Genomic DNA, 15,043 nt, shown 5'->3' with positions numbered 1-15,043 from the left:
CTGGTGGCTACAACGAAGGGAGGAGCTTTGGGAACGAATGTTCAAATAAGCCGTGTTTGCTTGAGTGTACCCTGAAACCCCATGTCCTCCCGCAAACATGCTCCCCAAATGGTCCACATAGGTGGCTTTGGGGAAGAGGGTACCGCTGAGCTGAGTCCATGCTTGATGGACTCCAGGTCCCCCAGGCCTCCTATCTCAGCTGAGACCTGGATGTAAGGCAGAACTTGATGGCCGGCTTCCAGCCTCATATGCAGCGTGACAGGCAGGCTCTGCTCCTGAGCACGGCACCTTCACTGCCCCACTGTTTCCCAGAACATTACCAAGGGTCTATGTGGGGCTCCCTGTCGTGATCCCATCCTTAGCAGTTTCCACAGAGGCGTGGCTTACAGCCATCAGGGCAGTGACATGGAGGATGAGACAGGCTGCAAGCCGGGTGAGGTCACCAAGTGCCGTGCCCCTTAAGTAGGCAGGAAAGATAAACAGGGAGGGGCAGGGGACAGAGGAGGATCAGGCCAGCTGTGGCAAGTGGTCTCTATGGCTCTCCTGACTGTCATAATGAAGGCAAGTCTTGCTGCTAAGACTTGCTTGCATTAAAAAAAAAGGTAAAAATCTAAGTTTTCAGTTGGGCAGTGGTGGCGCATGCCTTTAATGCCAGCACTCGAGATGTAGAGGCAGACGGATCTCTGTGAGTTCGAGGCCAGCCTGGTCTACAAGAACTAGTTCCAGGACACGCTCCAAAGCTACAGAGAAACCCTGTCTCCGAAAAAAAAAAAAAATCTAAGTTTTCTTTACCCCATAAAGTGAAACTTTTTTTTTTTTTGATTTTTTTTCAAGACAATGTTTCTTTGTAGCTTTCTGAGCTTGTCCTGAAACTAGCTCTGTAGGCCAGACTGGCTTCAAACTCAAGAGATCCACCTGCCTCTGCCTCCCGAGTGCTGAGATTAAAGACATGCACCACCACCGCCCAGCTGAAACTCAAGATTTTTAACTGTTGCCAAAAACAAGTTAAATGTCTTTCTAGAGAACTTGAAGGGACCAGAGCCTCCCAGGCAGGGCTAGGAGCTGCCCTGTGGAGGGGCAGGCCTGGGCTCTACTGAAGAAGGCTATGCTGGCCTTTCCCAGGGCCAATGCTTACCTCCCTCGCTGGGAACCACCAACTTGGGCAACCACACTTGGCTGGGCCACAGCTGGAAAGTAGGGGAATCCCTTGGGGAACAACGCTCATTAGGCAACACACAAAACTAATACATTTGATCTCACTTTAATTAAAAAATAAATAAATACATGCCAGGGGCTTGTATCTAATGAGAAAAGAACACCTAGAGGCCTTGCTTCTGGCAGGAGGGGTCTCCATGAAAAGTCAGAGACCTGGGCATGGTCCAGCCCCAGTTGGGAGGTCCTACCTAAAGGGGAGCAGACTCTGCTAGGCATCCCCGTGGCAGGTCTCCACAAAGCCCTCCCCTTGAGTGGTGTGTGGGTGTCAGAAGACTGAGGGCTTGGCCATCAGCTCTGCTTCCAAACAACATCCACCCTTGTAGATACTGCTGATGCTGGAGCCTGAGTTCAGAGCAGGACAAGGGCCTGCAGGAAAACTGGGCATCTGGGAGCAAGAGCAGCAGAATGGAGGGGATTGAAGTTACCTGGCAGTTGCTACACATAGGCTAGGCCTGGCTGAGCTGTGGTAACATGTGTGAGGGGTAGGGCTCGTGGGACAGTCCAGGGTGAGCTATAAAGCATCGGCAGAGGCTCCTCCATTGGCTGGGGACAGCATCTATAAGTGGATCCACTTATTCCAGTTGACATCATGGGGGAAGACACGGCCCAGGCGGATGGTACAGTCCAGAGTAGGCTCATAGAAGATGACAGTGCTCTCACGGCAGGAGAGGGCTTCAGCCTCACTGGCCTGGCCCAGGCCTTCCACCACAGGCTTGGAAAAGAGAGAGACAGCTGCTGGCTTCCTCAGCAGGCGCTTCTGGATACAGCCGAGGGACTCTAGGCCCTGCAGATAGAGACGTGGGATTACAATAGTGCTGACCTGCTTGCCTGGGGGCCTGGCCTTGCTCCATTTATGAAATGCACATAACTGTCCCCAAGTAGAAGATGGCCAAACATGGCCTCGAGGGGAGTCAGGAGGAGGGATGGCAGGGATGGGTGTCACAGTGACAAGCACCTCTGGGGGACAGTCAGGTACTCTTCAGTCACCAAAGGCTGCAGTGGCTTCCCACCACCTGGCTGGCCCCACATGAAACCACCTGGAATGACTGCTAGCAAGTTCAGGGAATGTCACACTAAATATCAAGTTCCTAGTTTGCTAGGAAGCTGGGGCCCAGGGCACCGTGGGAATGGGAGCTCAGGCGGGGTAGCAGCTGCTTATGGGAGTAACGATCTCCCGGTCCTCAGCTTTCCATGTCACTTCACTTGTTTACCTCGGGCTCCCGAGAATCTGTGAGCATGTGATTCCAAGTTTTTAGTTCGTGACTCGGGCCCCAGTGCCGAGTCCGAGATACACTCGGCCACACAGGCCCATTCTGCCCCGCCTGCTTGCCGGAGCAATTAACCCCTCCCTGCCTGCCTTGGCTAAGTTTGCAGCGGAACCCCACTGCCTGAATTAGCGGAAGCTCAAGTACCTGCGGTTTTGCAACAAAAGCCGCCACAGCAGCAGATTTGGTCTGATACAAAGTGACTTGGCCGGGTGGTGGTGGCACACGCCTTTAATCCCAGCACTGGAGGACAATGGCAGGGCAGGGTAAGACAGACCAAGTGCAAACGTTTCCAAGGGAGAGGGAGCTTGCTTCAGGAGTGGGCTGCAGCAGGCCAAGGGAGAAGGGGGTCAAAAGCCAGGCAGGGCCTTAGCGACAGTAGCAGACCCCTCTGCTGATGGAAGAAGGCACTGAAGGTAAGCTGAGGTGGTGACACCTGAGGTGCAGTCTCCCATGGACCCACCCCGCCCTGTGTGCCCCCCCCCCCCCAGCTGGGCTCAGATGCCAAGCCCTACCCGGAGCAGCTCAAGCACGGCAACAGGCTGCAGGACCCCCTGGTAGTACTGCAGCAGGCAGCTCTCGGGAACACCAGGCCTGGACATGATGTGGTACAGCACGGCCTCCATCATTCCTTTGCACACCGGCATATTCAGGCGCCCGTCCACACCACGCCATGGGCGGCCAATGAAACACACTCTTTCACAGCCGCTGTGAGATGAACATTTGATGTCAGACAGGGAGGGGACATGCTGGTCACAAACAGGCTACTTTGGCTCAGGGAGGCCCAGGACTTGGCTACTATCCAGGCAACTGTTCTTCAGTCTGTTTGCTCATCTCTGGCTGAGGTCAACCATAGCCTAGACCAGAGGCTCCCCCTGCTGGCTCCCTCACAGATTTCTACCTCTGGTACAAAGCTGCCACTAACCCAGGGCTTTGGTAGCTCTAGTGGTCATGGCTGAACCCTGGAGGGGGAGATTCAGAGTACAAAGCCTTGGTGGGCTAAGGCCACTCATGGAGGAAGGAACTTCTGGAGGGCCTCTGTGGGCCCTGACCAGGGAGGGCCACTGAAGGTGCCTCTTCAAGGCAGAAGAGTGCAACCCCTCGAAAGCCATCTCTCGGCTATAGGACTGAGGGGCTGCCCTGGGCAGGCAGCTCTGAGTTCTGGTTAATGTGGTCACGGGGTGACTGCGAAGGCCCTCTCCTCATCCAAGATGGGTGTGAGGGCTATGGGAGGAGGCCCAGGAGAGGACTGCTCAAAGCCCTTGCCTGGGAACCTCTGTTCAGGGCAAACTACCCAGGCTTGTTGTGCCCTATGAAGAAGCCTCATACAGTGACTGACACAGAGTCACACTTTCTCCATCCTCTGCCCCTCTGCCCCTCCCTGCCAAAGACCCCCATTACCTTTCCCATGCTGCCTGGGCCATGTTGCTCTCTGTAAGTCCTGTAAGAGAGGAAAATGTGGCAGGCTCTTAGAAGGCAGAGTGGGAGGTCATGTCCCTTGTCCCTCATTCAACAGACACCAAAGTGAATAAGCAGTGACCAGAAAGACAGTCTTCTGCCCATTGTATGGTACTCTAGCGGCCGAGGCCAGTACAGCAGAGGCACAGCCAGTACACGGCAGGTGCAGAGCTGACCCTGGCCCAAGGGACCCTGGCACGGGGAAGTCAGCAAGCCCCTCATTTCCCAGCCAAGAGCCTTGGTCACAGGGCAGAGTGAGTGTGTAAAGCTGTCACAAACAGCTCATAGGAGCAGCAGCAGATCTCATAGGGAAGTGCCCTGCCACTGGCCAAGGCTCAGAGGCTTCTAGGAATAAGGGTGCTCTGTCCAGAGAACCTCTCCCTGGTCACCACTGCAAGCCTGGGGCTCCCCACTTGCTAGGTTGTCCAGGTGGGGCCCTGTACGCAGAGCCACTGAGGGCAGGGCAGGTTCCCAGTCCGAGACAGGGCTGGAGCAGTCAAGAGATGGACAGAACACAGGGATAAGTGTTAGGGTTAGTACCTCGGGGGTCTTCAGAGCCTTCTGAAAGTGGGAACTCACAGCCCAGCTGCTCTAGGCCCATGACACCAGCACTCTCTTGGTTCTCCTGCCTGGGGATCCCTGCACCTGCATCTTCAGGAGCTGCAAACAGAGCCAAGGCTTGGGCCTCTATCTGCTCTTCTCCCCCAGGCCTAGGGCTGGCAGCCACTCGGACATCCTGAAGTGTGGGCCTCTTGGCAGGGAGCCCTATGGCCTCCTCGGCATCAGTCTCGTGGCTCTGAACAGAGCTGTGGGCACGCTTTCTGTTGCCATGGGAGCTGTCTGAAGGCACTGCTGTCCCCTCAAAGGTGTGATCTTCGCTGGTAGATCCCTCAGGGAGTCTGGCTTGGGAATCATCCCCTGAGGCCTTGGTGTCTCCTTCTGTGTCTCTCAGACGCATTGAATGCAGGAGCCAGGGATGGGCAGAGGCCATGGCCACCAAGCGTACAGTGTTGCCTCCAACTTCCATCACTTGTTGCTGTTCCAAGAGGTCCTAGAAAGAGACCAAGGTCTGTCTGGGAAGAAGGCATGGCTTTCACTAGGTAGCTGACGTGTGGATGGCGCTCCCAGCTAGTGTCAAGTATTCTCAGCAAGCACAGCCCAGGTCTAAAAAACAAGCCTGGCATCCTGCCCTGGAGCTGTAAGCTGCTTGGACCCCTATGGGCTCTCTCTGTCCCTACTGTGTTACTCATGACACGGCCTGATGCCTGAAATCACAGAAGAGCTGCACTTCTGACTCCCCTGCCCTATGCATCCTACAAAGGCGGCCACTGCTTCAATACAGTGACAAGACTCTCCTTGTGCTGAGGTCACACCCGTCCCTACTGTCAACTTCTGTGCCGGAAGCGGCCAGGAATCATTACCACTCCTTTTTCCTATAAACCCCTCAAGCTCACTGAGAGCCAGTGTCCAGGCCTTGCACCTCGCTGTCTGACCTTGCAAGGGTGCTGAGGCCAGTAGAAAGCGCCTGGCTTGTAAACCTCTCTTGTCAGCAGGCTCTTTCTCCACAGCCTGAGAACATCTGAGGTCTCTCAGTTAGTTTCCAGGATTACAATAAGTAAGGGTAAGAACACTTTAAGCCATGCAAACGGTATTCCCTAGGAGGGGCAGCTGCTTCAGGACTCAGCCAGGGCCTGTAATGGAGTTTAGGGGGCATGTTCTGACTTTTCAATTAAAGGGAAGGAAACCCCACCACCACGGGCACACACTTCTGCTCTACAACTGTCTGCCCCTGGGCTGAGCCTACCTGGACATAGTCGGAGAATGTCCTGGTACGTTCGCCCACTATCTTCTCCAAGGCAGAGAACTGTCTGCTTAGCTTCTCCCTGTCAACCCCGAAGCAGTCAGCAGCTGCCACAGCTTGCAGGATCTCCAGGGAAGCAGCTACATCCTCAGGGCTGTAGCCAGACTGGGCCATCTGGTAGGCAAACTCTTCTGGGGAGCAGGTGTGCAGCTGTGGATCCACCAGGCTGGTGAAGAAGGCAGGGAGGCAGGAAGGCCCTGCCTGGAGCTCTTCCAGCGGTGTGGCTGTGAACCCTGAGACCGTGACGAAGAGTTAAAATCAGCAAACAGAGGCCCTTCTTGGAATCAACACATGGTTACTGAGGCAAGATCTGCTCTAGCACCAATTCACTGCTCCCCAAGAAGGCATGGGGTCACCTTCTGGGGACCCTAGCAGTCAGACTCTTGGTACGTGGCTATGGGTCAGGTTGCAGTCCCACTGCAGGTGGTACTGAGCCACCTCTTAACCTTGAGTTAACCTTAACTTTGTGTGGCCCTGGGCCACTTCCATGCAGTCAGGTTTTCACTCTATCCAGGAAAGCTTGCTTGCTTCCTTCTTTCTGTCCCTTCCTCCCTCCCTCCCTTTCCTTTCCTTCTCTCTCTCCCCCACTTCCTTTCCCTCCCTTTCTCTTTCTTATGTATACAGCAAAGATGGCACCAAATCTCATTATAGATGGTTGTGAGCCACCATGTGGGTGCTGGGAATTGAACTCGAGACATCTGGAAGAGCAGCCAGTGTTCTTAACCTCTGAACCATCTCTGCAGGCTTCCAGGAGTTTCTTTTTTCTTGGTTTTTCAAGACAGGGTTTCTCTGTAGCTTTGGAGCCTGTCCTGGAACTAGTTCTTGTAGACCAGGCTGGTCTCCAACTCACAGAGATCCTCCTGCCCTCTGCTTCCTTAGTGCTGGGATTAAAGGTGTGTGCCACCACTCCTCCCTCCAGGAGAGTTTCTTTAGCTGAGACAGCAACCTATAGGTTGGCACTGTATTTTTGCCTGCTTCAAACTTCAGACAAAACAGAGTTCTGACTAGATAAAAAGGGGCAGCAACAGCAAACACAATCCACCTTGACCATACAAAGGCCAGCTGACTGCAAGGGCAGGGCCTTTCCACTCCCATTCTGTGCCAGCACAGACAAAAGTGTAAGCTATCTAGCACTCCTTGAGTGATAGTGATCCTATCTGAGCTCCCTAGAGTTCCTCTGCCATGAAGGAGGTGGAGGCGGCAATGGAGCTGATGTCCCATCTTTCACAGCAAAGAGATAACAATGATTCAGCAGTGTATTCATAAACTATGGGACTCAAGGTTCTGGAGGAGTCACATAGGCAATCAGAGTCATAAAGCATAGATAGGCCCAATGAGGTGACAGCTATTGACAGCAATGCTACTCTTCATGTCTCCAGTGCTGGGTGCCTGGCCAGCAGCCTCAGGGTTGCCCATACCTGAACTGTGGCAGGATACTCACCGGTGGGTCCAAGCTGGGTGGGTGCAGGGGTTCTGCGTAGTCGGAACTTCACCTGACAGGAATTGACCACAATGCTGTCATTGGGGTTCAGGTTGCGCGTACTGACCACTCCAGGCATTGTGTAGTAACCCCTCATCAGCAGGTACTTGGTGTGTGAGGCCTGATGGGCCTTTACTTCCACACCCTGGCGCTTAGCCCCTGAACCTTCATCCAGGTCTTCCTCCTCCTCATCATCATCCAAGCCTCCATCTTTCCCCAAGCTGCAGAAGAGAGGACAACTAGGTGGCTGGACCTGGACTTTGTTTTCACTGAGTGGTGACAGTTGTCACAGACACCACTCACTCCAGGTGCCCCTGATCCCCCAGCATTTGTCTCTACTTGAGACAAATTTTTCTGTCACCACCCAAAGCCTCTATCTACTTCCCCATGAAGTCCCAGTTCAGCTCTGCCACAGTAAGGCACCTGGGCTCATACTTCCTTCCTTGCAGCACTTCACCTAACCCCCTGGAAGGTACCAACGGGTAACACACTGGACACTGCCCTGTCAGTCCTAGTCACAAACATGACAGATGCTGGCCCAGCAAGATCCCAGAACATCAGACCCCTCTGCAAAGGGTCTGCACACCCACTAGATGCAAAAGTCAGCATGTGTGCTGAATGAAAAAGGTCAGTAAAGTGTCTGCCGTGCAAGCATGGGGACCTGAGCATCCACATAAAAGCTGGGGTGGTAGCATGTCTGTAATCCAAGTGCTGGGGAGGCAGATCCCTAAAGCTCACTGCTCAGCCAGTCTAACTGAATTGACGGGAAATTTGAGGCTGTTAAAAATGAGAAAGAGTGGGAAAGGCACTCAATTCAACCTCTGGCTTTTGCACCTGATTCACATGTGCACACTCCCAAGAGAATATGTACATATATAATGTGTACACTCCCACAAGAATATGTACATATATAATGTGTACACTCCCACAAGAACACATACATATACAATGTGCACACTCCCACGAGAACATGTACATATATAATGTGTACACTCCCACAAGAACATGTACATATGTAATATGCACACTCCCAAGAGAACACATACATATACAATGTGCACACTCCCACGAGAACATGTACATATATAATGTGTACACTCCCACAAGAACATGTACATATATAATGTGCACACTCCCAAGAGAACACATACATATACAATGTGCACACTCCCACGAGGACATGTACATATATAATGTGTATACTCCCACAAGAACATGCACATAGACACGCTCAGACCAAATAACCCTGCCAGTACCAAAACAATGAGAATAAATGACCACTCCTAATGAACACCCCAAGAATCTGCATGTCCCCAAACTGTGACCAGAGTCACATTCATGGTTCTGCTCTGGGCTCTGACCTCTTCATGACCTCACTCTCCACCATGGAGCTGTCCACCACCACTATCTGCTCCGGAATTCTGACATCAACAGAGAGGAGGCCCAGGGAGAAGAGGGCCAGGGCTGTCACACAGTAACCTCCAGGGCTATCCAAAGAAAAGGCCACCAGGTCACTTGGAGGGTCACTGCTATCCAGGTCCTTGAAGGAAAAATGATCGGGCTGGTCCAGCATGTTGGCGGCCCGGAGTCTGTCGTAGAACTGGAAGGACTCGGTGCAGACAGTGGTGGGAAATCGCCACGTGAAAAGCCTGCAGGCAAGGCAGAAAAAAAAAAGGCCACTGAAGAGTGCTGTTAAAGACTGTGCTGGGCCACTGTGGAAGTCACAACACTCAGAACAGTCTGCACCCTTGTGCCTGGAAGCAGTCTTACCCACTGTGATGGGAGACAGTGCTGTAGCCCAGTGCCAATGTAGTCTAGGCATTTCGTCCCCACTCACCTTGTTCATTCCAGATGGAACCAGTTCATCTAACCCAGCAACACTTCTCACCAACAGCTGCTGACCCAAGGAGAAGGAACCTCCTTTTTTGACAGTTGATTGGACACATGTGTCCAATCTCACTGTCTGCAGATGTAAGCAGAGGCCAGCTCTACAACACAGGGACCCACTTGCCGACCACACCCATGCCTTTTGCTGCTTTACCCTCCCCAGAAGCAAAGGAGCCCAGTTCATCAGGGCGAGGAGCTGGGGAGGAGGATGCCAAGAGGACTAATGGTGGAGCCATCTAATGTCCAAATGTGGCCCCTGCTGTCTTGAGACTGGCATGATATGCCTGAAGGAGGGCTTTCCCACCTGCAATGAGAGGCTAGTGGTGCAGCGGTTCTGAGGGCACCTCGCCTAGCCCTGAAGGGTGCAGGTGATACAAAAGGCCCTTAGTTGAATGGGGGTGGGATAAGGGTAGTCCACTAGGCAGGTGCTTTGCTACCTGGGTTGCTTACAAAACTTGAACCTAACTTTCCCTCACTTGTTTCACGGCAGCCCCCCTGCATGGGAGACAGGCAGAAAGAGAACCCGTTCCTGGATCAAGCTCTCTGCTTCTGAGGACACTCACTTGTAGTATGACTGGGAAAGCTGGTAGGACATGGGCACGAAGGGCACAGCGCGGTTCTTCTTGGGACCCTGGGAATGGCTGACACGGCGCCGGTTGACCAAGCTCTTCTTTTGGCACTCCATGAAGGCCTTCACCAGTACAGGTTCCCGGAACTCCCGGTAGAGACGGAAGATCTGTAATAGCACATGGCAGGGTGAGGTGCTTGGCCAGAAGGGGAGCTAACCATGGCAGCATAGAAACTGCAAGGGGCCACTCACAGGAAGGCTGGCTAGCTGACCAGCCTGGATGTCCCAAGAGGCTCTAAGGCTCTTGGGTAGTACTGGGATTTGCTAGTGACAGCGCACACTAACAGTTAAGTGACACTCCAAAGCCTTGCTGTGAGGCCTAAGTGAAACCAAGAGAGGAAAGTGACCTCACTGCTGACGGGCCAGGTGGTCACTGGGGAGTGGGTCACAAGAAGTGGTCTCCTAGAAGAAGCCATCTGAGGGTCACACACCCTGATTTTTCCAGGCAGTCTGTCTGGCAGGTCTCCGTGTGAAAACTTAGACCCCAGTGGGGAAACTGCATGGGCAGAGAGCATGAGGTTGCAATGTTTTTCACCTTTACTTCCTACAGAACTGGAGTAGAAGCTGCGGCCAGTACTGGGGCTTGGCTGTCTATGATTTCTACTCTTGAGAACTTGCTGGGTACATCTTCAAGATACCTGCTGCTGTGTGCTGGACCACACTGACCAAGCCTGTGGGGTTCACCTGAGAGCCTAGACTGCCACAGGAAAGTATCCTTGTAGCTGTCTGGCATGCTTGCAGTATCTACCCATCCCTTCTGTCTTCTGAGACTAGGTTGCTGGGGAGCCTCTGTCATCACCGATGGCCCAAGTCCTCAGAGCTAGCTCCTGGGGGCCACAGAAGCACCTTGCCTGCTCTGGGGGCTGGGTGGTCAGGTGGTCTTTCTAAGTGTTTGGGGTACAAAGTCAGTCTTAGACACCTTCCATCTGGCCTACCAGTCCCTGGAGGTAGACGCAGAAGTGGGAGAGCAGCTGGGGCTGAGGAGGCAAACAGGATGCTGAAGGCTCCTAGGCCTGGACTCCCTGCTGAGCGCAAGAAGGATCTCTGCTTTCTTTTTAAACAAGCATGAGCCCACAAAGAATTGCTAGGGCCGTGGCTGAGGATTTCTGCCTCACTGTATACCCTTGCTGTAGTTTAGGCTTACAGAGGGCTTCATGAGGCCAAGGGACAGGAGATACCAATAGCCAGGTTCTCACTTAGAACTGTGCAAAAGGCCAAAGTCAGTGCTGCCAGGAAACAAGTGTTTGCTGGCACTGTCAAATATGGGGTCCTAAGATTCCTGTGGGAAGCAACTGAACCAGGTGACTTAAAGCTGGAGAGCTCTAATGACACCCAGGAAGGCATGCCTACTGCTGCTCAGTGTCCAGGGCAGGGCAGAGCTCTGAGGCAAGGTATTAAAAAGCATCTTCCCCTGCCAGGCACAGTGCTGCATCCCTTTAACCCTCGCACTTGAGAGGCAGATCTTTGTGAACTCAAGGCTAATCTACCTACATAGCGAGTTCTGGGCTGGACAGGGCTACATAGGGAGATCATCTCAAAACATGGGTCGGAGAGATGACTCATAGGTTCAGAGCATTGACCCAGGTTCAATTCCCTGCACCCAAATGCAGCTAATAACTATCTGCAAACCCAATTCCAGGGAACCAGACTCACTCTTGCGATCTCTGTGGGCAATGCATTCTATGTGGTTCACAGACAGACATGCTGGCAAAACGCCCATACACAAAAATAAAAATAAGTAAATCTTAAAAAATAAACAAGAAACAACAACAAAAAAAACTAAACATCTTCCCTCAGCAGCCCTACCTTTTCCAGTCCTATGGCACAGGCCTTATGAGGTGATGTCTGTAGCCCCAGCAGGACATGCACCAGCAGAGTGGGCTGTGACGGCTAGTGCCATCAACTTTACAGAATCTAGAATCTCCTGCTATACCCCCGGGCATGCCCATGAGGGATCATATTGATTACACTGAGGTAGGAAGACTGCCCACTATGGGTGGCACCATTTTGTGGCTGTGATTCATGGTGAAAAGGACCTGAGCGGCAAACTCAGCAAGCACTCATTCCTCTGGCTTTTGACTATAGATGCAATGTGCCTCAAGCTCTTGCTTCCTTGACTTCTCTTAGGGTGCTTATTAGAATACTTTATCATAGCAGTAGGAAAGACTAGAGAGTGGCCCAGGGCCTCTGAGTCACAACCAATGACAGTGAGGTCCAGGTTACTGCAGCCCCACCCCTCAGTAGCCTGGGATTGGCATGCTGAGTGAATGCAGCATGCAGGAAGCCTTATGTTTGATTACAGCAGCAGTAAACACACAAGTCAGAACTCTAACAAGAATTAAAGGCACTCAAGGCCCCCGAGACCCCATAGCTAAGAGCAGAGTAAGCTCTGGTTCCCTAGGGTCTAAGGCCCTGTTGTGCTGAGGAGGCCAGCACCCACCTGGAAGGACTGGCAGGAGTTGGACTGGCTGTTAGAGAGGGACAGTGTGCTCTGGATCAGGTTCTGTAGCACCAGGAAGTGGATGTCCTCCACACTGAAACACAGCAAGTACCGAGGCTGCAGGAGGCTGCTGGCCCACAGCAGCACCCCTGAGAGGGTGAGTGCACACATGAGAAATACTTAGTTAAAGACATTTCAATCCCACAAAAGCGCTCTGAGTGCTGAAGTAGTCACACAACTAAAGTAAACGGCAGTTCCTAGGACATACTAATTGTTCAAGTCTCAACAAAAACATTGTTCCCGGTTAGATGTCTGTCTATAATCCCAGAACTGCTAAGCTGCAATGGGAAAGCTGCCCCACAGAGCAACTTTCAGACCAGGGTGAGAAATAGAGTAAGATACTGTCTCAACAAAGCAAGTGCTTTCCCTTGGTGGGAAAGAGGCAATCTAGTGTGTAACCAGCTTCTAAACCAGCAGGTAAAAGTCAGCTTTTTCTTTCCCTGACTCTAAATGAAAAAAAGGATCATTGTGTACTATTTTACAGAGCTAAAATTCAGATAAATATTGCTTTGCAAGACATTTTCTGTTGGGTTGAGCTCACTGAAAGACACTTGAGGATAGGGCTTGGGCAACTTCCTCTGTAAAAGCCAGACGCCATGGGCTCTATTAAAACAACTCAGTACAAAAAGGAAACAGTACAGACAGCACATCAAATGAACATGGCTTGTGTTCTAAAAAACCAATTATTCACAAAAGCAGGTGGCAGGCTGGATTTGGCCCTAGATTCCCCATGGAGGCTAGAGCTGAGAAATGGAGCTTACCTGGTAAGTTCATCCTCCTTCCTGACACGGTCCTTTTCATCTCCAATTGCCAACACTCGGTATCTGCAAAGGAGGCACAAGAGCATGTTGGTGCGACAGGGTAGCCCGCATAGAGCTGACACTTGCTCATGGCGGTCATTCATTGTTGAAGGGCTGAACACGCCAAACTCAGAACACACAGAAACCACACCAGGTTTCACCCTTCAAACAAGCCCACTCTTATGACCTGAGGAGCGGGAAAGCATGGGAACACATGGATAGGCAGGGACAATGGGTGTAAAACTGTGGGCTCACTGTGAGCAGAAGATAATCAAAGAGAGGAACTTGGAAAAGTACCCAAAGAAATGGTGTGTGTATGTGTGCACACTGTGCATGTGCTTATTTATAGGTTGCAAGTGTACATGTATGTGCAAGTGTATGTGCATGGATGTCAGAGGCTGGCCTTGAGTATCTTCTTCAATTACTCTCTGCATTATTTATTGAGGAAGGGTCTCTCACAGGAGCTTGCAGCTTGCTGATCAGCTAGTCTAGCTGGTCAGCCTGCTCAGGGATCCTGTCTCTGCTTCCTGTGCTATGTGCTATGATTATAGAAAGGCTGCCATGATCACCTGGCATTTTTATAGGTCTGTCTGATCTCATGAAAACCAAACAGGAAGGTGCTATGAGGCTGAAGGCAGGAAGAAGAGGAGGTAGAAACTGATGGAAGGTTATGGTGAAGGTAAGGAATGAGTTCTAGTGATTTATTGTGCTTACAGATCATAACTAAAAACATACCACATATATTATTATGTACCTTATAAATATATAGCATTACCATCTGTCAATAGGAAAATAAGAAAACTGAACACGATGATGCACACCTGTAATACGGTATCTGGGAGAATGAAGTTAGAGAACATGAACTCAAGACCAGCCTAGCTACATATAAGACCCTGCCTCAAAAACCAAACAAACCACCACCAACAAAATGAGGGATTAGGGGTTTGCTCTGGGGTACAGCATTTGCCTGATATGTATAGGGTCCTGAGTTTAATCTCCAGCACTATGGAAAAGAATAAATAAATCTTATAAATAAGTGACAATCTTGAAGGCAGAAGAACAGAACATTTCCTGTCTTTTCTGTGAGTTTTATGCAATATCACGTTACATGACATTCAAGTCAACATAAATTCATGAAACTAACTGTTAAAACTCTAGGTTTCACCTAGCCTTTCCTTTGGCTTTTAGAAAACTAAAATAAAACCTCAATTCTGCAATGGTAAATTTATTGACAGAAAAACTGCCTTTTCAGAAAATCCCCCTTTTGTCATATGGGCAGGCATGGAGGTCTCTCCTATATTGCCTGGTCCACAGAACACTCCCGGCCAAAGTCAATGTTATCGGCCACATCTGCAACTCACTTTTCCTCTAAGTGTTTAGAGCTCTACTTTTACATCCATAACTGTCTTCATTTAGGATTACAAGCAGCCTCTTGTTTGAATGCACATGTGTGAGAAGATGAACAACAAGCATGGGCACAGACACTGAGACCCCATCAAGAGTGAGTATAAATCACACATCCATGTGGGAACTGTAGAGAGATGCTTTATGGCCGAATGAAACAAAACCCAGAAAACAGCTACAGCTGGGTGTGGTGACACATGCCCATAATCCTAAGGATCAAGAGGCTGAGGCAGGAGGAATGCCCAGACTTAGAGACTAGCCTGGGCTACACAAATCTGTCTCACAATACATGAGAAAAGGGCAACTGTCATGGAGGTCTGAAAGTGGACATCATATTCACTGCTGGGTGAACCTTAGATTGTGGTTCCAAACGAAACAGAGTGAAGGGTGTTTCTACAGGAAGGAGGAGTGCGTCCCCATGAGGACGGAGAGAGGGATCTACATCTGGATGTGACTGTGGAAACAGGCCTGATTTATATCCCTTCAGATTGTCCAACTCCCACAACTACTTTCAAACTAGTATGTTCTTCTACACAAGTATGAGT

The 15,043-nt window shown here is 51.1% G+C and overlaps 1 protein-coding gene across 1 annotated transcript in view; it reads right to left on the bottom strand.

The window, feature by feature from the left end:
* Positions 1–1,248: 1,248 nt before the first annotated feature.
* The window catches only part of Gtf3c1 (general transcription factor IIIC subunit 1), a 68,347-nt gene continuing 54,552 nt past the window's right edge, over positions 1,249–15,043 (bottom strand). Inside the window, exons 28-37 of the mRNA XM_041666282.1 lie at positions 13,056–13,118; positions 12,235–12,328; positions 9,730–9,902; positions 8,641–8,928; positions 7,241–7,500; positions 5,743–6,032; positions 4,479–4,989; positions 3,882–3,921; positions 2,996–3,188; positions 1,249–1,999 (exon numbers count right to left, since the gene is read on the bottom strand). Coding sequence (XP_041522216.1) covers positions 1,772–1,999; positions 2,996–3,188; positions 3,882–3,921; positions 4,479–4,989; positions 5,743–6,032; positions 7,241–7,500; positions 8,641–8,928; positions 9,730–9,902; positions 12,235–12,328; positions 13,056–13,118 — 2,140 coding nt within the window. The 3' untranslated portion in view covers positions 1,249–1,771. The remainder of the gene's footprint in view (positions 2,000–2,995; positions 3,189–3,881; positions 3,922–4,478; positions 4,990–5,742; positions 6,033–7,240; positions 7,501–8,640; positions 8,929–9,729; positions 9,903–12,234; positions 12,329–13,055; positions 13,119–15,043) is intronic.

Source organism: Microtus oregoni, unplaced genomic scaffold (genome assembly GCF_018167655.1).
Source record: "Microtus oregoni isolate MIOR12 unplaced genomic scaffold, Mior012 000016F_ref0000370, whole genome shotgun sequence".
NCBI classification, from domain to species: Eukaryota; Metazoa; Chordata; class Mammalia; order Rodentia; family Cricetidae; genus Microtus; species Microtus oregoni.
This window is presented reverse-complemented; position numbering and strand designations above follow the sequence as displayed.